The sequence below is a fragment of the Monodelphis domestica genome, chromosome 2, assembly GCF_027887165.1.
Source record: "Monodelphis domestica isolate mMonDom1 chromosome 2, mMonDom1.pri, whole genome shotgun sequence".
NCBI lineage: Eukaryota > Metazoa > Chordata > Mammalia > Didelphimorphia > Didelphidae > Monodelphis > Monodelphis domestica.
In genome coordinates, this window is record NC_077228.1 from 162,659,097 (window position 1) to 162,684,048 (window position 24,952).

General features: G+C 38.4%; 1 protein-coding gene across 1 annotated transcript in view; it reads right to left on the minus strand.

The window, feature by feature from the left end:
* Positions 1-24,952, minus strand: part of C2H1orf198 (chromosome 2 C1orf198 homolog) — a 54,405-nt gene that overhangs the window by 23,556 nt on the left and 5,897 nt on the right. The window contains exon 2 of the mRNA XM_001369380.4: positions 8,949-8,999. Coding sequence (XP_001369417.1) covers positions 8,949-8,999 — 51 coding nt within the window. The remainder of the gene's footprint in view (positions 1-8,948; positions 9,000-24,952) is intronic.

The following is a 24,952-nucleotide window of genomic DNA, read 5'->3' on the forward strand; positions in this document are numbered from 1 at the left end:
AGGTGGGAAAAGAAGAGAGAGCCAGACCTCAAGAGATGAAACTAGCACAAAGGCACCATGGACCTAACCAGCAGTATGACCCTAAGGCTGGGCTCCTTAAAGGCTTCTCCCTTAAGGCTTTCCAGACTGAGCCTGTCTTGGAATGAATGGAATCCTCTCCATTACTGCCACCTCCCATGTCTAGCACACTAAGTGCTGAGTTCTTTTCACTTGAGGCAATAACAGCGCCAGGGAGGAATCCAGCACCGTCCCCAGGGGCAGCCTCATCAACAGCAAGGGAGTCAAAACCAGGGTCCTCAGCCCCTACTACTGTTGATGACCAGCAGGAGCTAACTGTTCTACAGCAGAGAAAAGTATTGTGACGTCCCAAACCTACTCAACTTGGGAAAGATCAGCACACACCAGAGGGGTTTCCATTTAGCAAGGTCAGAAAACAAGGCACCCCGGGGAGGAGGGGGGGATTTTGTTCTGAGACAAATTCAGAAAGAAATGGGTATAACGGTTGAAGAGCTTGAGGTGACATGCCTTCAGGCTGACTCTATCAAGGGAATTTAGCTGCAGAGGTCTTAAATTAAAATAGACACAAATTCTGCATTTGAGGTCTTCTATTTCTTTAAAGAAAAATTTTAATTTACAATTTAATTTAAAAATTTGTTTCTAATGCTTATCTTCTGTATTAGTATCCAATTTAAGAGAGAAGAGAAGCAAGGGCTAGATTAACCGACTTGCCCAGGATCACATAGCTAGAAAGTGTCTGAGGTCACATTTGAACCCAGGTTCTCCTGACTCTAGACCTGGCACACTATCTACTGTGGTCCCTAGCCATCTCACTGAAGATCTTTTAGGAGCATCTTTATAGTTTAGGAAGAATGATCACAGGTAGCCCAAACAAAAATAAGCGAAGGCATGAGAAGCTGAACATTTTGGATGCTATTGCCAGCTCTAACACTGACTGGTAGGACCTTAGGCAAGATTATAAGCCATGCTTCAGTCATTCCAGTTGTCAAACAAAAATGCCACTGACTAGCTTGTTTGAGGGTGTTTTTAGGCCATTTCCGGGAGGAAGCTGAAACCTCTATTAAAACACAAAATCTGGCAGGAATCAGACCATAGTTCACACTCCCAGGCTGGGTTTTATATAAGAGTTTCTGAATTCTTTAGCACACTGGGATTTTCCCAGTGGCCTATAATGAAATGGGGAATCCAAGAGCTCAGGAAATAGGAATTCAAGAAGGAAAAGAAGAGAATAAGCATTTATATTGTAATGACTATATGCAAGGAATTTGCTAAGCAGTTTATAATTATTATCTCATTTTATCTTCACAGGGTCACACAACTAGAAAGTGTCTGAGGCCATATTGAACCCAGGACCTCCTGTCTCCAGGTTTGGAGCTCTATCCACTGAGCCATCCAGCTGCTCCCAGAGGCAAATTTATTTTTGGTGTCAGGATCAAAGTCCTAACAATTAGGAACATTCACAAGTGGGACTGGCTGCATTAAGAAGTGGCAGACTACCTTACATTAGAAACCTTTAAGCAGATGCTAGGTGATTATGTCCTGGGGATGTGGTAGAAAGCAATATTTTGGAGGGTACGGGTTGGATTAGAATGTGAAGATCCCTTTCAATTCTGAAATTCTATCATTTCTAAGGTCCCTTCCAGTTCTAATGAATGATAAATGGTCTGCTAAAAGCCTCTATGAACTTGGCCATTTCTTTTTTAAAAAGGGTTGGTTTCATTTTTTTTTAACCCTTATCTTCTGTCTTGGAATCAATACTTCATATAAATTCCAAGGCAGAAGAGTGGTAAGGACTAGGCAGTTGGGGTTAAGTGACTTGCTCAGGGTCACCCAAGTAGGAAGTGCTGGAGGTCAGACTTGAACTCAGGTTCTCCCAACTCCAGACCTGACACTCAATCTCCTGTGCCACCTACTTGCCCCTCTGTTCAATTTTTGAAACACCTGGTGTTCAGAAAAAAATGAGTTAAAGGCAGCATTGTAGAATGAGAAAAGCCTCCAGTCATTGGAGTTGGAATACCTGCATTCAAGACCCTGCCATACTTACTAGGATATGATCCTGAGAAAGCCACTCTTTTTTCTCATCTGTAAAAATGGGGGTGATATTTTCCCTACTTGTCTGGAAAATTAATCTTGAATAGTGATATCTTTTATGAAATAATTTCCCTTTTAGCCCAAGTTTGATTTTAAAATTAAGCAATTTCTCCAAACCAAAAAACTGGTTTGGTTCTCTCTTCTTTCCTCAGCAAGGGAAAGATCTTTGTAAAGAATAACAGGATTTAGGGCAGGTCCAAACAGCCACTTGACCCACTTGAGAGATTGGGTAATAAAACCAGCAAGCTCTGGGCAGTCATTTTACACTCCAGTGATCTAGCCACGTGTCAGAGAGGAATGAGGTTCTCCTTAAGACCCTCTTCTTCCTGTGATGAAGAAATGAGGGAGGAGGTGGGGTCTGTAAGTATTTTGTACACCTTGAAGCATTATGAATTATTATTATTTTTATTATAAAATGTTAACAAAAGACATTGGTTCCCACCATCATGGAAGTCCCAGTCCAATAGAAAGATGGTTTATAAAAAATGTAATTCATTAAGATTATAGTTAAATACTAATTAAAAATACAAATAAGTTACTATGAGGGGTCCATGAGAGAAAAAGTTAACTAACGGGGAGATTTTTTTTTTATAATAATGTTATAAAGGTTACCAACTGGGGAGTGACTTGCCCAGGATGACACAACTAGAAGGTATCTGAGGCCAGACTTGAACCCAAGTCTTCCCAACTCCAGGCCTGGTACTCTATCCACTGTTCTACCTGTTGCCCCAACTAACTGGGAGATTAAAGATAACTTCCTAAAAGTGATGGTTTTTAATTTGAGTTGAAATGATAAGAGTTTAACAGACTGTCAAAGCAAGAGGTGGATTAGGCAAGGGAGGAGTATTCTAGACATAGAGAATGATGGAAGCAAAGAACCAAGTAAGAAAAGTATGGAATATGCCAATCAAAAGGCATTTATTGGGGGGCAGCTGGGTAGCTCAGTGGACTGAGAGCCAGGACTAGAGATGGGAGGTCCTAGGTTCAAATGTGGCCTCAGACACTTCCCAGCTGTGTGACCCTGGGCAAGTCACTTGACCCCCATTGCCTAGCCCTTACTACCCTTCTGCCCTGGAGCCAATACACAGTATTGACTCCAAGATAGAAGGTAAGGGCTTTTAAAAATAATAAATAAATAAAAATTAAATTAAAAAAAAAGCATTTATTAAGCTTTTGTCAGACACTATGCCAAACACTAGAGATTCAAAGAAAAGTAAATATAGAATGATAAGGGCTGGGCCATTGGGGTTTAAGTGACTTGCCCAGGGTCACACAACTAGGAAGTGTCCAAGACCAGATCTGAACCCAGGATATCCCGTCTCTAGACCTGGCTCTCCATCCACTGAGGCACCCAGCTGCATCTATTGGAGGGTTTTTATCAAAGGAGTGACCCAGCCATTTTTCCACAAAGGAAGATAAGTCTGGCAAGAATGCAAAGGATAATGAGGAAGAATAGATGGGAGGGAAGGGAAAACTGAATTTTGCCAAGTTAGAAACAAAGGCTACATTTCTATAACGATAAAGTCAACCAGACACTGCCAAGCAATAGGACCTTAGTCACTTCTCTCCATTTATGTTGGCTTCAGAACCCAGACAGACCACTATCCATGAACCTTAGCGGGCTGGCATCAGAACAAAGTGAAACCCAGTCTGGAATGCATTTGCTCTACTTGCTTCCAAGGCCAAAAGCTTGAAATCTTCTCTATCCAGCTATTTTCCCATGCCCAACTACACCATTCCAAGCCCGAATAGGAGCATCCTCAGGGAGACACAATTCTTATACTGAAATGTCATTTGCACCAAGTTAATAATAGAAGTAATGTACCATCCTACGAATGGCTGATAGGGGAACATTTAACAATGTCATCGATCCCCACAGGACGTGCAAATAAAGTACTCAGATTTTAGGACATTTTTGCTGTTTTCTTTTCTTTTTCTTTTTTAGTTGATGAGAAAAAGTAGAGATCACATTTCAATTATTCATCACAGCACTATTTATCAAGTAGAACCTGAATATCTATAAAACTCCTCTTTTTTTCTCCAGTAATATTTTATTGTATTTATTTTTGCTATTTTCCCACGGAGAAACATATTTTTAAAGATAACTCTTCATTAGCTTTCTTTGATAGAGAAATCTTATATTTAGAAGCACAATGGACAGAAGAGACCATTTAGGCTAACCCTTTCGTTTTATAATTAAGGAAAATAAGTTCCATGAACGTTAAGTGATTTACCCAAAATCACACAGCTAATAAGTATCAGAGATAGTAATGGAATCCTAGCTGGTGAGTCATTGCCCTTTCTACTATACCACACTGCCTCCACAAATCATCTGACATTGCTTTCAAGAGCTATCAGAGCTTATTTCCTCTTGGGAGACTAGAGAAAGCAATGGCAAATTTATTCCCCAGAACTGGGTATTTCAGCTTCTGACATGTAGGAACATTGATTTCCTAGCTCAAAATAAAGCACATAGGAAGCAAGAATTCCTTAGCTCTTCAAAGGAATACTCTGGACATTGGTGAAATATTAGTACAATTACTTAATCTCTATCTAGTAATTCCTTCTATAGGTGTCAAGTGGACACAAGATCCTTTATCTCACTGAGGAGCAGAGGTCACCTAAGTCTGTGCCTGAGAGATCCTCAAGATGGTATTCCTTTCTTCCTCAAGACAGAAACACTGTTCTCCACCCTCCACCCACCCTTACTAACATACACAGATACAGGAGTGGTTTACCATTTATTCAGTGAATTAAGGTAAACAGAGGTTAAGTGATTTGCCCAGGGTCATGCAGAAAATATTTGAAACCAGATTTGAACTCAGGTCTTCCTGATTCAGGGACCATTATTCTATCCACTGAGCCACCTAGAAAGCAGGCACACACACACATACACACACACACACACACACACACACACACACTCACTCACTCACTCACACATACACACACTCACACACACAAAGAGATTTTTCTTGAGAGTATCAGTAAATTCCCAAGTAACTTATTAAAGGGAGAGGAAAGATATGCTTGTCAGAAGGAGATCATATCCAGGAATGGACAGATTTACCTGAATTAATTCAATCAGCAAATACTTTGTAAACTGTTTTTACTTATCTATATAGCTATATACATGTTTCTTACCTATATACATCCTCCCTGGAAGATATAAGCTCCCTGAGGGCAAGAACTGTTTTAGTTTGGTCTCCGTATTCCATAGGTGTTTAATAAAACCATGTAAAGGGGGAAGTTAGGTAGCATGATGGATCAGAATATCAGCCCTGGAGTCAGGAGGTTCTGGGTTCAAAAATTGACCTAGATATTTACTAGCTCTGGGACCTGGGGAAATTCACTTATCCCTGATTGCCAAGTCCTTGCTGCTCTTCTGTCTTAGGATTGATACTAAGACAGAAGGTAAGGATTTAAAAACCAAAACAAAACAAGTATAATTTAATTTCTGAAGCAGATAAACATGGAGTAGTGGAAAGAGTTGTGGATTTAAAGTCAGCAGACCTGGGTTCAGGTTCTGCCTCTGCTACCCGGGCCTCAGTATTGTCATCTGAAAAAATGGAGATATCGATGTCTACTTCACAGGGTTGTCCTAAAGTCAAATGAGATAATGGAGGTGAAGTGCTATCAACCCAGCATATTAGATTTGTCATCTTTGTTGTCACTGTTTAGTCATTTTTCATCATATCCAACTCTTCATGACCCCATTTGGTGTTGTCTTGGCAAAGATAACTGGAGTAGTTTGTCATTTCCTTCTCCAGCTCTTTTTACAGATGAGGAAACTGAGACAAACAGGATTAAATTATTTGCCCAGGGTCACATGGCTAGTAAAAATTTGGAAGCCAGATTTGAACACTTTCTATAGAGTACTTCATTATGATATTCATTGCTGCATAACCCTTCAAAGTCACTGGGAAACACCAATAAAGGTTAATGCCACAGTATAAAATAAACTTAATTATTCATATTCATCCAGGAACATCTGCCACTTGGGAATTTTCCTTGTTAAGTATTTTCTTGGTGCTTGCCATGTTTTTGGTTCTGTGCTACATATTATGCTTAATCCATCTGGCACCCTTATGGGAAAATAGTAATAACTGACATTTACATAGCACTCTAAGATTTGCAAAGCACTTGAATTAATGTAATCTCATTCCCACAAAATCCTCTACCCCACTAAGGTATGGATTATTTTCATCACTATTTTAAAAATAAGGAAACTGAATTTGAGTGAAGTTAGGTGATTACCCATGGGTTCAGAGCTCCTAAATCCAGATCTTTCTACCATATACTTCTGGTGCTAGAATTCAGGCTAAGGACCATGGATGACAACATAAGACACACACACACACACAAAAAAAAAAACAGATAATGACAATCCTAATGGTTAATAATTAAATTGTAATTAAAAACTGCCCAAGAAATTACTGCACTCTAAGAATGCATATAAAAATTGAAATACAGACCTCACGTCAATGCCCTTGGGAATATTTATAACTACTCAACATATTTAGATCTGTCCCCCCCAAAAACCCAGGGGAAACCAATGACTTGGCAACTACCAAGTAGAACACAACACTAAGCGCTCCTGTGAGGTCAGAGGCCCAAGGGAATAAAAGTGCCCACATCATTCACTCACCAGCCAAGATCTTTTATGAGACTCCAAACATTAATTGATCCCATGAATTCTATGGTCCCACGAGAGTACAAGGAGAAACAAAGCAACAGATGGTAGGTCTCTTTTGTCTCCCACTTTCAAAGGCCTTTCTAAGACAAGCTTTCCATCAAAAAACAGATTATCAGCATTTTTTTAAAAAGCTGAAATGACCTCAGAGATCATCTAGTCCAACTCTCTCATCTTATAGAGAAGAAAAAAGTAAAGTGACTTGCCTCAGGATCAAGTAAGAAGTCAAAGACAAAACTGGGATTAAAATCCAGGCTTCTCTTTTATTTTTTTTTTCAGTTTTCTCTTTTAAAAAAAGAATTTTTTCCAATTACACATTGAAACAATTTTTAACATTGGTTTTTAAAATTTTTGAATTCCGAATTCTCTCTCTCTCTCTCTCTCTCTCTCTCTCTCTCTCTCTCTCTCTCTCTCTCTCTCTCTCTCTCTCCACCCAACCACCATTGAAAAGGCAAACAATCTGATATTGGTTAAAAATCCAGATCTTTTTATTGAAAAAGTCAATGGGGAGCCCATCATCACTTCATAAAGCCTTATCTTGAGAAATATGGTTCAAAGCCCAGATATACTCATAAGTGCTTTAAAAAGACCACTCCCATTTTCTCAGAGCACTCTCTTATTGTCCTTGTATTTTGTAATCATCTCTAACAACCATTTAGCAAGCTGAGCAGTTCACAGGATTTCAGAAAAGCAAATAAAACTTCTAGGTAGCTTGGTGCAGGGTAAAGAACACTGACTCTGGAAATGCAGGACTTGTGTCTAAATATGCCTCTGGTGAGTAATGGCTGTGTGGCCTTATGCAAATAAGTTTCCTGGGCCTCAGTTTCCTCATCTGAAAAATGAGGGAACTGAACTTAATGGCTTTTGAGGTCCTTTCCTTTCCAGCTCTAGCAACCTATGACTAAACCCTGTGTTTGATTTGGTCTGGTGACTCCATTAAAAATAAAAGAGTAAAGGATTTAACAGAGCTATCACTACCATTCCCCTCTGTAAAGACAGACTACTATCCTACTAGTCATTGAGGAAAGGAACAGGTGTTTTCTAGGACAACCCAACCCTAAGCAAGAGATAAATATAATTCTGAATCTAAAAGACAGCGGAAGAATCAATTCCATAAGAACAGAGGGCCTTTGCCCACAGTCCTTCCACACACGTTTAAATACTAACTAGAGTTGATTCTGCATCTCCCTTTGATTCCAAAATCCCAACTTGAAGTAGTCTTTCCTGATTCTACTGGTTTCCCTTTAAGATTGTTTTGCATTTTCCCTATATGTTTGATAGCAAAGTAGTTTCTACACAGTAGCTTGCAAGTTGTCTCCCCAGTTAGACTGTGAGCTCCCTGAGAACAGGGGCTACTTTGTTCTGTATTCCCAGCTGAGCATGGCGCCCTACATGTGGCAGGTTCTCAATGCTTACTAACTGACTGACTCCAGGAAGGCTTGAATCCTTACACCCACAGTATTCACATTATGAAATTATTCCCAAAAGGGAAGAAAAACATTGTAAACTTTTACAAAACTAAAAAACCCAGCGATTCTTTTGAATTTCCTCTCTATGGGTCTAGTAAGCAATGTCTGTTGAATTGAATTCCTCTCCCCCAGCTACCCTAAACCAAAGGAGCTGCCATTTTGAAGCACATTAAAATTTCTCTCCAAGATGTGACTTTTCTCAAAGGTCCTAATTTGAATCATAATAAAATATTAATGCATGGATCCAGAGAATCTTGTTCACAGAAGCCCTTCCTTTCTCTGAATTTTATGCTCCTGAATGCCAGAAATGGGGAATGTTAACTGAGTCCTTCGATGTGAGGAGAAGCTCACCCGGTAATCTCATGTGCTCTGTTCCCTTGTATCCAGGACAGATTGTTGCCCCAGTCAATAGGATATAATTAGTCTGATCATATTAAGTATTGCTTTCCTCTCCAGTGTACTTTTTAAAAAGCCTCCAAACCACACCATAATAGTCTCCCAACTCCTAACAGTTCCCTCACCCTTCCTTTTCTTTTCAGCAAACAATGGGCATGTCAGCTGTAGGCTGGCTAGCAGTCCTACCACCCTCTAAGGCCATAAAATGTTAGCTTATAAAGAAAGACATGTAATTACTCAATCCTTTTAAAAAGTAAAAATAAATCTTTAATCCAACTTACCCTTGTTTCCCAGGAGAAAGGGGCAGAGTGTTCATCCTGCCAAGTTATATCCTGAAATAAAAATTCAAGAATAAGCATGAAATCCAAACTCAGGCTTACAAAACCCAAACCCATCATCCAGGCATTAATACCTCTTCATATTACATTATTTTTTAAATTCTTTTGTTTTATTATGAATTTGATAAAAATTTTAAAAAGCTAACACTTCCACATACAAAGAAGATTGTATGTTACATTGCAAATCTCCATTACAAGTTAAATTTAATGCGGTATCCATGAGGTCCTTTGAATACATTTTCACCAGAATCATCTAAAGATACAGAAGTAATCCTGCTTATTGCTTTGGGGTTTTGAACTCTAATTTAGTGGGCTTTTCTGGTGTAACTGTGGCTAATGCCTCAAGGCAATTGCTAAGCAGGACATTTTGTTGGTTGGTCCTGTTCATGTGGGGTTTTCATGGCAAAAGACAATGGAGGAGTTTGCCATTTCTTTCTTTAGATCATTTGACAGATGAGGAAACTGAAGCAAACAGGGTTAAGTGACTTTGACCAGGGCCATACAGTTAGTAAGGATCTAAGGCTAGACTTGAATTCATGAAGAAGAGTCTTCCTGATTCCAAGTCTAGTGCTCTCTTCACTGTACACTAGCTGCCCTGAACAAGAAACAGGAAAAGTAAGGTTCCTTTCTCTTCAAAATGCATTTCCTCGATATCTCAAGCTATTTTCCCATCTATGTTGTCCCTTTCATTGCCATATTTCTTTAATAAATAGTCCATTAATGACTTCTTTATCACTTCTAAATGTGGAAGTTTTCCCCCTCCTCACTAATCAGTCCCACCCTGGGTCCTTCTATTTCTCCTTACACTTTCCTTTGATGACTTCACCCACTCCAACTGCTTCATTTAATCACCTCTAGGCAAGTGGTTCCCAAATATGTAACTCCACTTGCAACCTCTCCTAAAGCTCCTTGATGAATCTACCCATTGCTGCTGTTTAACTCTTTCAGTCACACACAATTCTTTGTGATTCCATTTGGTATTTTCTGGGCAAAGAAACTGGGGTGCTTGGCCATTTCCTTCTCCAGCTCATTTTACAGATGAAAAATTGAGGCAATAGAAAGTGATAGAACTATTGATTTAATAAATAAGACTAGAAGCTGATCCTTTGAAAAAACAAATGAAATAGACAAAGTACTGGTCAATCTAATTTAAAAAAGGAAAGAAGAAAAGCAAATTAACAGCATCAAAGATGAAAAGGGGGACATCACCTCCAATGAAGAGGAAATCAAGGCAATCATTAAAAATTACTTTGCCCAATTCTATGGCAATAAATACACCAATCTAGATGATATGGAAGAATATATACAAAAATACAAACTGCCTAGACTAACAGAAGAAGAAATAGAATTCTTAAATAATCCCATATCAGAAAATGAACTCCAACAGGCCATCAAAGAACTCCCCAAGAAAAAATCCCCAGGGCCCGACGGATTCACAAGTGAATTCTATCAAACATTCAGAAAACAGTTCATTCCAGTACTATACAAACTATTTGACATAATAAGCAAAGAGGGAGTTCTACCAAACTCCTTTTATGACACAAACATGGTACTGATTCCAAAACCAGGCAGGTCAAAAACAGAGAAAGAAAATTATAGACCAATCTCCCTAATGAATATAGATGCAAAAATCTTAAATAGGATACTAGCAAAAAGACTCCAGCAAGTGATCAGAAGGGCCATCCACCATGATCAAGTAGGATTTATACCAGGGATGCAGGGCTGGTTCAATATTAGGAAAACCATCCACATAATCAACCATATCAACAAGTAAACCAACAAAAAATCACATGATTATTTCAATAGACACAGAAAAAGCCTTTGATAAAATACAACATCCATTCCTATTAAAAACACTAGAAAGCATAGGAATAGAAGGGTCATTCCTAAAAATAATAAACAATATATATCTAAAACCATCAGCTAATATCATCTGCAATGGGGATAAACTAGATGCATTCCCAATAAGATCAGGAGTGAAACAAGGATGCCCATTATCGCCTCTACTATTTGACATTGTACTAGAAACACTAGCAGTAGCAATTAGAGAAGAAAAAGAAATTGAAGGCATCAAAATAGGCAAGGAGGAGACCAAGTTATCACTCTTTGCAGATGACATGATGGTCTACTTAAAGAATCCTAGAGATTCAACCAAAAAGTTAATTGAAATAATCAACAACTTTAGCAAAGTTGCAGGAAACAAAATAAACCCGCATAAGTCATCAGCATTTCTATACATCTCCAACACAGCTCAGCAGCAAAAACTAGAAAGAGAAATCCCATTCAAAATCACCTTAGACAAAATAAAATACCTAGGAATCTATCTCCTGAGACAAACACGGGAACTATATGAACACAACTACAAAACACTCTCCACACAACTAAAACTAGACTTGAGCAACTGGAAAAACATTAACTGCTCATGGGTAGGACGAGCCGATATAGTAAAAATGACCATCCTACCCAAACTTATTTATCTATTTAGTGCCATACCCATGGAACTCCCAAAAAATTTCTTTACTGATTTGGAAAAAACCATAACAAAGTTCATTTGGAATAACAAAAGATCAAGGATATCCAGGGAAATAATGAAAAAAAAAAACACAAATTAGGGGGGCCTAGCAGTCCCAGACCTCAAACTATATTACAAAGCAGCAATCATCAAAACAATTTGGTACTGGCTAAGAGACAGAAAGGAGGATCAGTGGAATAGACTGGGGGCAAGTGACCTCAGCCAGACAGTATACGATAAACCCAAAGATCCCAGGTCTTTGGGACAAAAATCCACTATTCGATAAGAACTGTTGGGAAAATTGGAAGACAGTGTGGGAGAGATTAGGTTTGGATCAATACCTCACACCCTACACCAAGATAAATTCAAAATGGGTGAATGACTTGAACATAAAGAAGGAAACTATAAGTAAATTAGGCAAACACAGAATAGTATACATGTCAGACCTTTGGGAAGGGAAAGACTTTAAAACCAAGCAAGATATAGAAAGAGACACAAAATGTAAAATAAATAATTTCGACTACATCAAATTAAAAAGCTTTTGTATAAACAAAACCAATATAACTAAAATCAGAAGGGAAGCAACAAATTGGGAAACAATCTTATTAAAAACCTCTGACAAAGGTTTAATTACTCAAATTTACAAAGAGCTAAATCAATTGTGCAAAAAATCAAGTCATTCTCCAATTGATAAATGGGCAAGGGACATGAACAGGCAGTTCTCAGCCAAAGAAATCAAAACTATTAATAAGCACATGAAAAAGTGTTCTAAATCTCTTATAATCAGAGAGATGCAAATCAAAACAACTCTGAGGTATCACCTCACACCTAGCAGATTGGCTAACATGACAGCTATGGAAAGTAATGAATGCTGGAGGGGATGTGGCAAAGTAGGGACACTAATTCATTGCTGGTGGAGTTGTGAATTGATCCAACCATTCTGGAGGGCAATTTGGAACTGTGCCCAAAGGACAATAAAAGACTGTCTGCTTTTTGATCCAGCCATAGCACTGCTGGGTTTGTACCCCAAAGAGAAAATAAGGAAAAAGACTTGTACAAGAATATTCTTAGCAGCGCTCTTTGTGGTGGCCAAAAATTGGAAAAATGAGGGGATGCCCTTCAATTGGGGAATGGCTGAACAAATTGTGGTATATGTTGGTGATGGAATACTATTGTGCTCAAAGGAATAATAAAGTGGAGGAATTCCATGGAGACTGGAACAACCTCCAGGAAGTGATGCAGAGCAAAAGGAGCAGAACCAAGAAAACATTGTACACAGAGACTAATACACTGTGGTACAATCGAAGGTAATGGACTTCTCCATTAATGTCAATGCAGTGTCCCTGAACAATCTGCAGGGATCTAAAAAACACTATCCACAAGCAGAGGATAAACTGTGGGAGTAAAAACACCAATGAAAAGCAACTGCTTGACTACAGGGGAGGAGGGGATATGATTGAGGAGAGATGCTAAATGAACACTCTAGTGCAAATACCAACAACATGGAAATGGGTTTGAATCAAGAACATATTTGATACACAGTGGAATCGTGCGTCAGCTATGGGAGAGGTGGGGGGGGGAGGGAAGAAAAGAAAATGATCATTGTTTCCAATGAATAATGTTTGTAAATGACCAAATAAAATAATATTTTTTTAAAAATTGAGGCAAACCGGAGTAAGTAACTTGCCCCCCAAGGTCATATGGCTGGTAAGTGTCTGAAATCAGATTTGAACTCAGGAAGATGAGTCTTCCTTTCTCCAGGTCCAGCAGCTGTGTCTACTGCTCTACCTATACCTCACAAAATCTCAAAATAAATACATATGAAATGCAATTCTTCATCTTCCCCCCCCCAAAAAAATCTTGCTCTTATTTCAATTTTTAAAGGAATTATTGATTATCCCTTCATTTACTCAGCTCCTAATCTCAAAATTATCTTAATTTCTTCTCCAGCATCCAGTCAATCATTTGTTAAATCCTCAAGATAGCTCTCCTCTGCCCTTTTTGGTTTTGTGGGATAGTGGACAGAATGAGAGTTAGACTTCTGGATGTAGAGTTAGTGTTGGAATTCCAAACTTGAGTCTGAATCCCATTTCAATTGCTTAATTGTTCTGGGATCATCAGCGAATCTTTTAACCTCTCAGTAGGTTTCCTTATCAGTAAAATGAGAATGATGATATTTGTACAATCTACCTCACATGGTGGTGATTAAGGCATCTAGAAAAGGTTAACATATTAGATAAATGTAAATAATTATTATTAATAACTTTTAGACATGTTCTCCTTCTAACACATCCTTCATACCACTAAGTAATCTTCTAACATAAATTGATCATGTCTCTCCTAAAAAAAAAAAAAACCTCCATTTTATAACAAAATATAAATTCATGATACTGGCATGAGGCCCTTTATAACTTGGCTTCAGACTACCATTCTAGCCTCACTCATATTACTCCCCACCATCTCAAGAGGACTAAGAAGTTAAGAGTCTTTTTTTGCTCTCTCATCTCCAGGTATTTGCTTAGTCCATGTCTGGTTAATGGAACAGTCTACCTCATGTTTTTATGTTGAAGCACCTCTCTTCCTTCAAGGACAAACTCAGGTACCAATCACCTATGAAACAGCATCACTTTCTGTCTCTCTCTCACCCCCAAAATGAAAGTGATTTCTGCCTTCTCTAATTCTCATAGCATTTTGTGTGGAACTCATCTGTGGATCATTTTTTATTAATGTACCAATCTCCCTCCCATGTCCTTTGCTGTTCAACTATAAGCACCTTCAGAGCAAGAACTGTATTTTTTTATCTTAATATTCTTAGCCCTTGACATAGTGCCATTCTCTCTCTCTGTCTCTGTCTGTCTGTCTGTCTCTCTCATACACATACACACACATACTATCCCAGAATACTCTCCCTCTGAAAGAAACCTGAGATATAGAAAAAAGTTGTTTCAAAATGTGTATTCTTATCTTTTCCAATTCAACTAACATTTATTAAAAAACATCTATTATGACTAATCAGTCAAACAAGCATTTTAGAAACCTATTTACAAGGGTACGTATAGGTGAACCCCTTGTAATAAACTTGTCTTTTAGAAGGCCACAGACAAGACTTGGACAGAATAGGCAGTCATGGATGGGTTGGGCATATATATGCTCAAATGGATTCCCTCCAGCAATGCAGATTGCATGGTCTCACTAAAAGTTTACCACAGAAGGTGCACCTGTACATACCTTTTTAAATATAAAAATAAATGCTTATTGAATGATTATGAATAATGGATGCTTAAGAAATGTTAGTTGAATAAAAAAGAATTAATAAGGATAGATATTTTGGAGCAAGAATTTTTTTTCTGTTTTATTCAGAGGGAGGAAGTATCCTTCTGGAAAGCCTGGATCTTCTAGTCATGGAACCTTAAGTCTGTTATGCATTCTGGGTTCTACCAGTCTAGATTCCTGAACTTTGGGAGAGTAGAATAACAGTGAAGAATGGCAGTAGCATCTGTTTTGGGAAAAATCAAGGCTTGAGGGAAAATGATGGCCAGAGATTAGTGGCATCTGACCCAGAAAACTCAATGATGAGACTAAACATTTTGGCTGCCATTCATCCTCTTAATCATCACTGCCCCAGCCTGGAAAACAGATGATGTGCCTTACTGGCTTAGGGGATCTGGGAGAAAGTCCATGGCACCATATATCCCCCACATACTCCAAACAATTTGTTGCTAGCTTTGGGCTTCATTTGCAGGCTTAAGGAATCACAGAACTTGGATTCAAGCCCCTGCAAAGAATTAAGGGCTACAAAAGTATTCTATACAAGACAGAAAGAGGGAGGGAGGTTATACTATACTTTCTGTGACTATTGTTATTTTATCATGTCTGACTGTGACCCTATTTGGGTTTTTTTGTTTTGGTTTTTTTTGTTGGGTTTTTTTTTTTTTTGGTAAAGATACTGGAGTGGTTTGGTATTTCCTTCTCCAGCTCATTTTACAGACAAGGAAACTAAGGCAAACAGAATTAAGTTACTTGCTCAGGATTTGAACTTATGAAAATGAGTCTTCCTGATTCTCAGCCACTTAACTGCCCTCATACTATATACTAATATTTTTAAATGACTGTTATTCTCATCTCTATTTCTTCCCATTTCAGGAATCAAGTACCTGCTTATTCTCCCTCCCTTACTCATCATATCGGGAACTGTCCCAGTATTAGTCATTTTCATGTTTCTGTGAATGTATTTCATATCCTAGAGTTCTAGACACCTATTCCCATCCCTGATGGAAGGAGAAGAATATTTCTGAGGTGATCATTGGCTTCTCTAAGTCACAGAACCAAGATTCCAAAGTTTCAGAGATGATATCCCATCTCCCAACTTCAGGCACCTTCCTTGCCTTCCCCTTCCCCCATGTCACAAATATTCTCTCTCCTAATCCTACCTTCTACCTTCCTTGGAGACTCAGCTGAAATCTCATATTCTGCAAGATGCCTACCTACCCTGCTCACTCCCTAACCCTTCACCCAGTACCTTCCCCCTGACATTACCTTCTATTTACTTTATACTGCTTTCTGGGATCAGGGACTGCCTACTACCTTTCTTCATATCCCCAGAATTTAGCCCAGTATCTGGCACATAGTAGACATTTTTTAAAAATAGCCTTTACCTTCAGGCTTAGAATCAGTACTAAGTATCCATTCCAGGACAAAAGAGCAGTAAGGGCTAGGCAGTTGGGATTAAGTGATTTGCCCAAGGTCACACAGCTAGGAAGTGTCTGAAGTCAGCTTGAACATAGGACCTCCAATCTCCAGGCTTGGTTTTCTATGTACTAAGCCACCTAGCTGCCCCTTTAGCAAGCACTTAATAAATGTTTTTGATGTTAAGTCATTTCAGTTGTATACAATTCTTCATGACTCCATTTTGTGGTTTTCTTGGCAAAGATGCCGGAGCATTTTGCCATTTCCTTTTCCAAATCACTTTACAGATGAGGAAACTGAGGCAATGAGGGTTAAGTGACTTGCCCAGAGTCACACAACAAGTTAGGCATCTGAGGTCAGGATTTTAACTCAGACTGATGAGTCTTCCTGATTCTAAACCCAGTGTTGTATCCATTTCACCATCTAGCTTCCTCACTAACATTAGTCAACTGGATATAGTTATTTGCATGTTGTCTCTTTCTTTAGAATGTGAGTTTCTGGAGGGAAAGGACCCTATTTGTACCTTTATTTGCATCCTAAACATTTAGAACAAGCACCTGGATCATAGTAAGTATGTTTGCTGAACAGCCACTAGTTCCAGCTTAAACAAAAAGAAAGTCACCAAACTGCCTAGATGCCATTCTCTACTCCACCCTGCACACTCCAATTTTATCTTCTTTCTTCCTTCAGTACAAGAGCCCTGGGATCCTTGGATCTAGAGTCTACTCGAATTTCATCCTTTCCCATTCCAAGTCATTATCTCTGCAGCCTCTCCAGCCAGACTGGATAGCCAGCCATAGCCCTGGAGCCTCTTTTTTCTTTCTTTTTTTTTTAAACCCTCACCTTTCATCTTAGAATCAATACTATGCATTGGTTTTAAGGTAGAAGAGTGGTGAAGACTAAGTAATGGGGCTTAAGTGACTTTCCCAAGGTCACACAGCTAGGAAGTGTCTGAGGCCAGATTTGAGCTTTGGAGCTTCTATGATCTCATATCCTTCGGCTCCTAGATATTCTGGGTAGGGGTGGAGAGTCCCAGGAGTGGTTGGTTTTGCTGTTTAAGGTCCTCTTGGTTAAAATAAGCAAAAAAGGTTAGAGTAAGTAAGACCTCTAACTTTTGATGAGTATGTGTGTGCACACACGTGCATGTGTTTAAGAGGGGGTTGTTGTATATGGTACTGGGGGAAACTAAGTCTAGAGGATGTTTAAATGTCCTAGAAGAGTGCCAAAAAAGGATAAAAAAATTAATCCCTTGCATAGCTATATCAAAGTAATGCTAATTACAGCATTGGATAAGAATGGCTTATTAATTATTCCATGTATAATTCTCATGTGTATCATTATATGTCAAGCTAATCTCATAGCATCTTTTCTATGCAATACCAAACTCTATACATTTATCCCTTATTTCCTATTGCTCAGGAAGTATGATCCTATATTCACAATTCTAACGAGTCAAAGGGAACACTGGCCACTCTCCCTCCCCTCTGCCAAAAGAGTCCAGTTGGACTCAAATTATTTTTCAACTTAGATATTTTGCTCCTCTTAAAAGGAAATGGGCTACTTTGTAAGATACTAATTTTTCCATCACTGGAAGCATTCAGGCAAAGGCTGAGATGTTTTAGAAATCATTCCTACATTAGGCAGAAAGTCAGGTTAAATGACTTTTCAAGTCCTCTCCAACACCAAGAGTTTATGATTCTATAACTCTTTAAGTTTTCCTTTTTAGTATGGAGGCAGCAGGATGAGTTTGTCAGATAGGAAAACTGAAGGAAAGAGTCGCAGGTCTGAGCAAATCACTTTAAATGCTCTTAGCTACCATTTCTTCATCTGGTAGTGCATTGGAGATAGATCTTCAAATCCAGCCTTGGACACTAACTAGCTATGTGATCTTGGACAGATCACTTAACTTCCATCTGCCTCAATTTACTCATCTTTAAAAGGGGATAATACTAGCACTTATTCTGCAGGGTTCTTGTGCAGATCAAACAATATATTTATAAAGTGCTTTGTAAACCTCAAAAAAATGTTATCTCTTATTATTATCATCTGTAAAATGGTGAGAATACTACTTGCCTTGCAGGGTTGTTGGGAAAGAAATGCTTTGTAAGCTTTAAAGGCCTATATAAAGCTGAGGGCTATGATCTTCACATACAATAGCAACATCCGCTCTGGAATTATAATAAAAATTTCACTGAAATTGTTTTTAAAGGAAGGGAATTTATTTTTAAAAAGAAGCTTGATTCTTTTACTTTGAACCATAAAGTTCCACTGACCTGGTAAATAGATTGATGAAGTCCATAAGCAAACTTAGTCATCAGCTACATGGAGGGCAAAAGAAGAGTACAGAGTACAATATCACTGGCCTCCTGCTACTTAAATGTGAATTTCCTCCCAAATTGAAATTATGCACTTTTAAGCACTTTAGGTTCTATGAAGATTTAAGTCAAGACTTTTAGTGCAGATATTTTTTAAGCTAATTTTTTAAGCAAATACCACAAAGCAGAAATAAACCCTGTGAGGTTTGCACAAAGACCTGGGGAGGTTGCTGGTCTTAGAAGTTAGTAATATCAACATTAGTCAAGTCACAGCTCCATCAAAGCTTGAAGGATCACTGAATAACCATCTTTTTCCATCCCAATGGCAAGTCAGTAGTTTTTCTGTTCACTCTTGAAAGAGACTGAATCAAGGGGTGGATTCCTCATATTTCTACAATTTTGTGCTCATAAAAATAATACAGCACTTTAAAACACACATACACACACACCAAAGAAATGTAGGATCTGATGTTAGTCATCAGCTGCAGGCCCAAGCAACAAAAGCTTTTACAAGAGAACAGGCTCTTCAGCAGTTGGGTGCAAATGCATCAGAATTTCAAAGTGGCAAATGCTTTCTCTTACAATAGCATCTTTCTTTTGCATCCCACCAGAACCAGCAGGCACACCAGAGTGCCGCCAAGCACACTCTTCTCTAGCCAATTACATACACTCTATGGCATTGCCTGGAAAACACACACACACACACACACACACACACACACACACACACACACACACACCCCTCAAGACCTGAAATTTCCAAATAACCAAAACCCTGCTGAGTTTCTGTGACAAATACATCTGACAACAACTTTGCTCCTGGCTGCCACAGTGGATGAAGTTAGATTTTTTTATGGTGCTGTCAGAATGCTCTCAGGAGATTCGAGTTTCCCTAGATGAAAGAAATGTACCATGATCATAAAGGAAGACAGCTTAGTCACTCTGAAAATAACTTCTCCATTGCATAAAGGAACAAGGACACACAGCCCTAACAGTTTGGTGACACGGTAACTCTTATCACTCTGGGGAAAGCCTGAGAGAGAAGATGAGAAAAAAGAGGCAAATGTGAAGGATTTGAGATGCACAGAATCTGCCAAGGAGGTGCCTGATCAACAAGGAGGGGAGGCACTGCCAGCTTCTCTAACAAAAGTTGTTGGGAAACCCAGATGGGCTGGCAGTTACACTCTCTGTCTCTCTTGCTCTTTCTCTTACACATAAAGTACCTTTTCCTCTGAAATGCCAACAGCCTTTAACACTGCTCTCTTATCTGGGAACCCAATACCAACCAACATCTTTTTTCAAAATGTCAGACGGGGCCTCAGTGTAGCAACTGTTTCAATTCATAAAGCATATACTTGCCAAGGCCACTGGGGAGATACATCCACTCCCACACCTACATTGAGGACAGTAAACAAGGTTTCTTCTCTGATGCCTGACAGACTTTGTACAAAAGCCTCCCTAAGAAAAAGAGATTGGCCCAGAACCAAGTGGTTATCAAAGCAAGTCTAAGACACAGCTGAAAACCAAACTGCCCCTATCAGTCAAGAAAGGATCAGAGAACAGACCTATCGATTAAAGAAGGGGGGAAATAGTTTGAGACACATAAGCACTTTTTAGACTGACTCTTCTTAATTTTTATTCTATAAGAAGTTATTTATTCTATTTTTTAGGCTAATCTAATGTCCTTTTAAAAAAACTCCATCCTTCATTATCTTTGTCCTCCTCTATATTCTCTCCTCTCTTGGCTTTCATGAAACTACTCTCTCCTAATTCATCTCCTATTTGCCAAACCATGCCTTCTCAATTCCTTTGCTGGTCCTTTATCCAAGTCATGCCCACTCTTGATGTTACCCAAGATTCTGTCCTGGGCCCTTTGTTCATTCTATTTCATCAGTTGATGATCTGATCAATTCACTCCTCTGCAAATCATTCGCAAATCCATATATCCAGCCTTAGTCTCTCTCCTGAGCTACAGTCATGCCTTTTGGACAGCTTGAATTGGATGTCCCAGTGAGACTTACAATGTCTAAAATAAAACTCCTTATATTCCCTCCTAAGCCTCCTCCCCCAACTTCCTAATTATTGTCAAGCCTTAATCACCTCTTCTCTAGATTATGACAATAGCCTTCTAACTCAAATCTCTCCTCATTCCAATGTATCTTCCTCTCAACTGCTAGTATTTTATATATCTATAATTATATTTGTTATTTATTATTTATTTTATTATATTTTTATTACTCATTATTATTTTAAAATGTGTTTATATATTATTAGATATTATATAATGCATATGTGTATAATATATGATATAATTATATACTATATTATTAGTTTATATTTATTTAATTTTATATACTATATACATAATTATGTAATATAATTATATAGATTTATGTTTAAATATTTATTATATTATATATACTTTATATAACAAATATTTATTATACTATATGTACCTTATGTAACATAACAATATATAATTTAATCATAAATATATTTATTTAAATCTTTACCTTCTATCTTAGAATTGTTACTAAATACTAACTCTGAGGCAGAAGAGCAATAAGGGCTAGGCAGCCAGTATTAAGTGACTTGCCCAGAGTCAAGGAACTGGAAAGCATCTGAAGCCATGTTTGAACCAGGCCCTCCTTTCTCTAGATGTGGCTCCCTATCCACTGAGTCATCTAGCTACCCTTAAGATTATATTTCTAAAGAATATGTGTGACTATCACCACTCTGTTTCCCTTCCCCCACCTCCATCTCCTCTCTGCCTTATAAGCTACAGTGACTCCCTATGATTTCCAGAATCAAATACAAATTGGCATTTAGAGCGTTGCATAAGCTGCCCCCTTCCTACATTTCCAGTTGTCCTACACTTTACTCCCTTCTCTACAGCAGGGAATAAATAGGAACTTTGTTCATCAGAATACTTGCCCAACCATATCATCCTAAATCCTGCTTATCTTACAAAAGAGGTTTGCTGTACCTCCTGGACTGTGCTGTAACTATGTTTGTGATGGACACCTGAGATCACCCATTCCATAATGCAGCTGTAGGTCAGAAGAGTGGCTGCTCCACCACAGGCTCAGCATCGATCTACTTGCCCATGTCTTTCAGGGAATGACACTCCAACTCCAGCCTCCAGGTCTTCACACTAGATCTTATCTACTCTCACCCCTGCCTTTGGGTTTCCCTGGCTTTTTTCAAGGCAGTTCAAATCCCACCTTCTGCAGATGCCTTTGGGATGAATTTCCTTTGGGTGTGTGGATATACACGTGTGTCTGTATCTCCTCCATCCAGATGTGTGTTCCTTGAAAGAAATGATTGGTTTTGGCTTTCTGTGAATATCCACTGCTTAGCCTCCTGCCTGGCATATAGTAAATGTTTGTAAAAAAATATTTATTGATTAACTTCCTCTGTGATAAGCCATTTAACCCTTTCAGTAGGTTCTGGAATCCTCCAGCTAACTAACCAATACCAGCCTTTCCCAAATCTCTATATGGCAAACCTCAGAGAGAAAGGGAGTTGCTTGGTTGAGTGTTCTGAATAAGAGTTGCTATTTCTATCAAATCGATATAAATTGATAATTTTTAGAGCTTGGATACAATAAATGAAACACTCTTCTAAATGCAATTTTGTCTCTTCAAAAAGCATTTCAAGACCATGTAGTGCTTCCTGGTCATAATAAGTACTACATTTCAGTGAACTGCTATAAAATTGTGACAGTATTGCCAACTGTGGGTTATCAGAGGAGACAGGGTATAGTAGAAAGGGCACAAGATTTGGCTTTTGAGGATCCGGGTTCAAATTCCAACTCTACCATTTACCATTTTTTTTATCCTGGACAATTCAATTGACTGCTCTGAACTTCAGTATCTTTGTTGGTAAAATTGTGGTCTTTATAATAAGGTTGTTTAACAAAAAAAATTAAAATATATTTTGCTCTTTATGCTATACTGGTTGCATAATTAAAAAAAAAACAACTAAATCTGTAGTCCTGTGTTCGACTAATTCACAGATTTAAGATTTGCATTAGTGAAGGCAGGCCCAAATAGGGAACCCACTACATTAAAATCATAAGTCCTTCATATATTCATGTGATACCTATGCTATATGCCTCATAGAGTTTTGTTTTGTTTTTTACAAAGTTTAAAAGTGATATCTGAGGTATCTAGGTGGCTCAGTGAATAGAGTGCCAGGTCTGGAGATGGGAGGTCCTGGATTCAAAATGAATTTGACACTTCCTAGCTATAGCCACTTAACCCCATTTGCCTAGCTTTTACCACTCTTCTGCCTCGGAACTGATAGTTATTGAGTCTAAAACTGAAGGCAAAGGTAAGGCACTGTTTAAAAAAGGGGGGGGATATTTATTGCTGTTTTACTAATAATTTGGGAAATGTGATGTTTCAGTTTTGGAGATAAGAAAAGATATTTAGAAGTACCGCAATCTTCCCAGAATGTGGTCCAGAATGGGACACAAGGGTCTTGGCAAATTCTGGCTAGACCAGAAATCCACAGCACAAGTGCCTGTGTCTCAGAGGTCCAGAAGTTGCCCAGCACCCAAAAGCATAAACATAGTAGAAAAGTTGTCTGGTCTCCCAAAGCACAGATCTATTCAAGAGCTAAACAGAGTACCCATGCTATATTTATTTTTACATTATGAAGATGGTTCAAGTATCTGTGACTAAAAATGGTTAAGAGGAAGTGGAAGAATTATAATGTGCTCTTCTCTAACAAATGCCTGTGTAGGGACTGTACCTATACTTTAAAAAATGTATCTTGTTCTTCCTTTGAGTCTGTAATATATTTAGCCCTGCTGAGGTAAGAGAATTTCCATAATTGAGTAAGTAAACCTATAGTTCCCAAAGCAAAAAAAGTATCACTAATGATTTAACTCATGAGTGAGCTACACCATGAATTAAAAAACAAACAATAGAACCTTTAACCACTAGATCACAGTAAATATAAATCCTCAACCTTAATGAAAGGCTTCCAGAGCCCCAGTATATATGGAAAAATGGGGGAAGAGAAGGAAGAAAGAAAGGGAGGGAAAAGGCAGGGGAAAACAGGGTGAGAGACAGAGAAAAGGGAATAGAAAGGGAAGTTTTTTATGATGACAAAAGAGTAATGAAACATATACAAGTTCCCAAATTGTTCTGTCTGGTCTCCTTTGTGTGTATGTGTGTGTGTGTGTGTGTGTGTGTGTGTGTGTGTGTGTGTGTGTGTGTTATTCCCACATGAATATTTTAAGAATTAAAGAATGATTTTAACTTCAACTGAAAGTCTTCTAAATCTGTGTATCAAAAAAAAATTATTGTACCAAGAAATACACTAGGGTTTTGTGAAGAAATCGATTTAAAACTATCTCAAGCCCTGCTACTCATCCCCCATATGATAGTGAACAAGTCACTTAATTTGTCTGCACCTCTGTTTCTTGGCAGTCAATGGGCCACCTCTCTTCCCCAGGGAGCTGTGCAGATTAATGAGCCTGTCTGTATCATGCCTGAAAACAAAAAGGAAAGACATCGCCCTCTCTGCCTTTAGTAATCTCCTTTTCCCACCTGCTGAATACATGTGATGCTCTCACAGAATGCTTTTTTAAGGATGCCAGTTCAAGGGTCACTATTATTCATCATTGACTCCATAGACAATTAAAATGAAAATGGCTTCTGATGGAGGGTGGTGAGGGGAAAGGAAGAGGTCAGTATGTGAATCCAGAAGCATTCTGCCTTTTCTTGTCAGGGGCCCAGTAAGGATTGATATTACAAAGGTTTTTGGAACTCAATGGAATCTTTTCAGAATGACTTTTTCACATAGTGCCCAGCAGTCAGAGCTTACTACACAAGACAAAGATAAGGAAAGTTAACATCTGCCCTGGAATCTTTTCTGAAAAATGATTCAGCCAGGGAGAAGCTGGGCATCATAATGATAGATTCTGCAGTCTAAAAACAATGGCACCAAAGCACCAAATTCAGATGATTTCAAGCCGATGGCAAAAGCCTGGAAAAGAGAGAAGATGAAAAATATTCTATGTTGTTATAGATCTGGTTTCCAAGAGTTATCATCCAGATTATTAGTAGTATTAAAAAGGACTCCTGGGAAGAAGGAATTATGTGCTGTCACAGGTCTGGTTTTGAGATTACTATTACAAAATTACTCTGACATTTATACAGCACTTTATGGTTTACAAACTGCTTCCATACAACTATATCATCTCTTCAGAATCACTTTGTGAATCAGGTAGAGCAAGTGTTATTGGCTCCAAATTACAGATGAAGAACCTGAGGCTAAAAGTGGTCAGGTGACTTTTCCAAGCTTTCAAAACTACTAAGTGTCTGAGTCAGGCTTTGAAATCAGATTTTCTATGGCTAGTGCTCTTTTCACTATACAAAGGAGTAGGAGAAAAAAAAAACAAATATTTTCTGAGGGGCTAC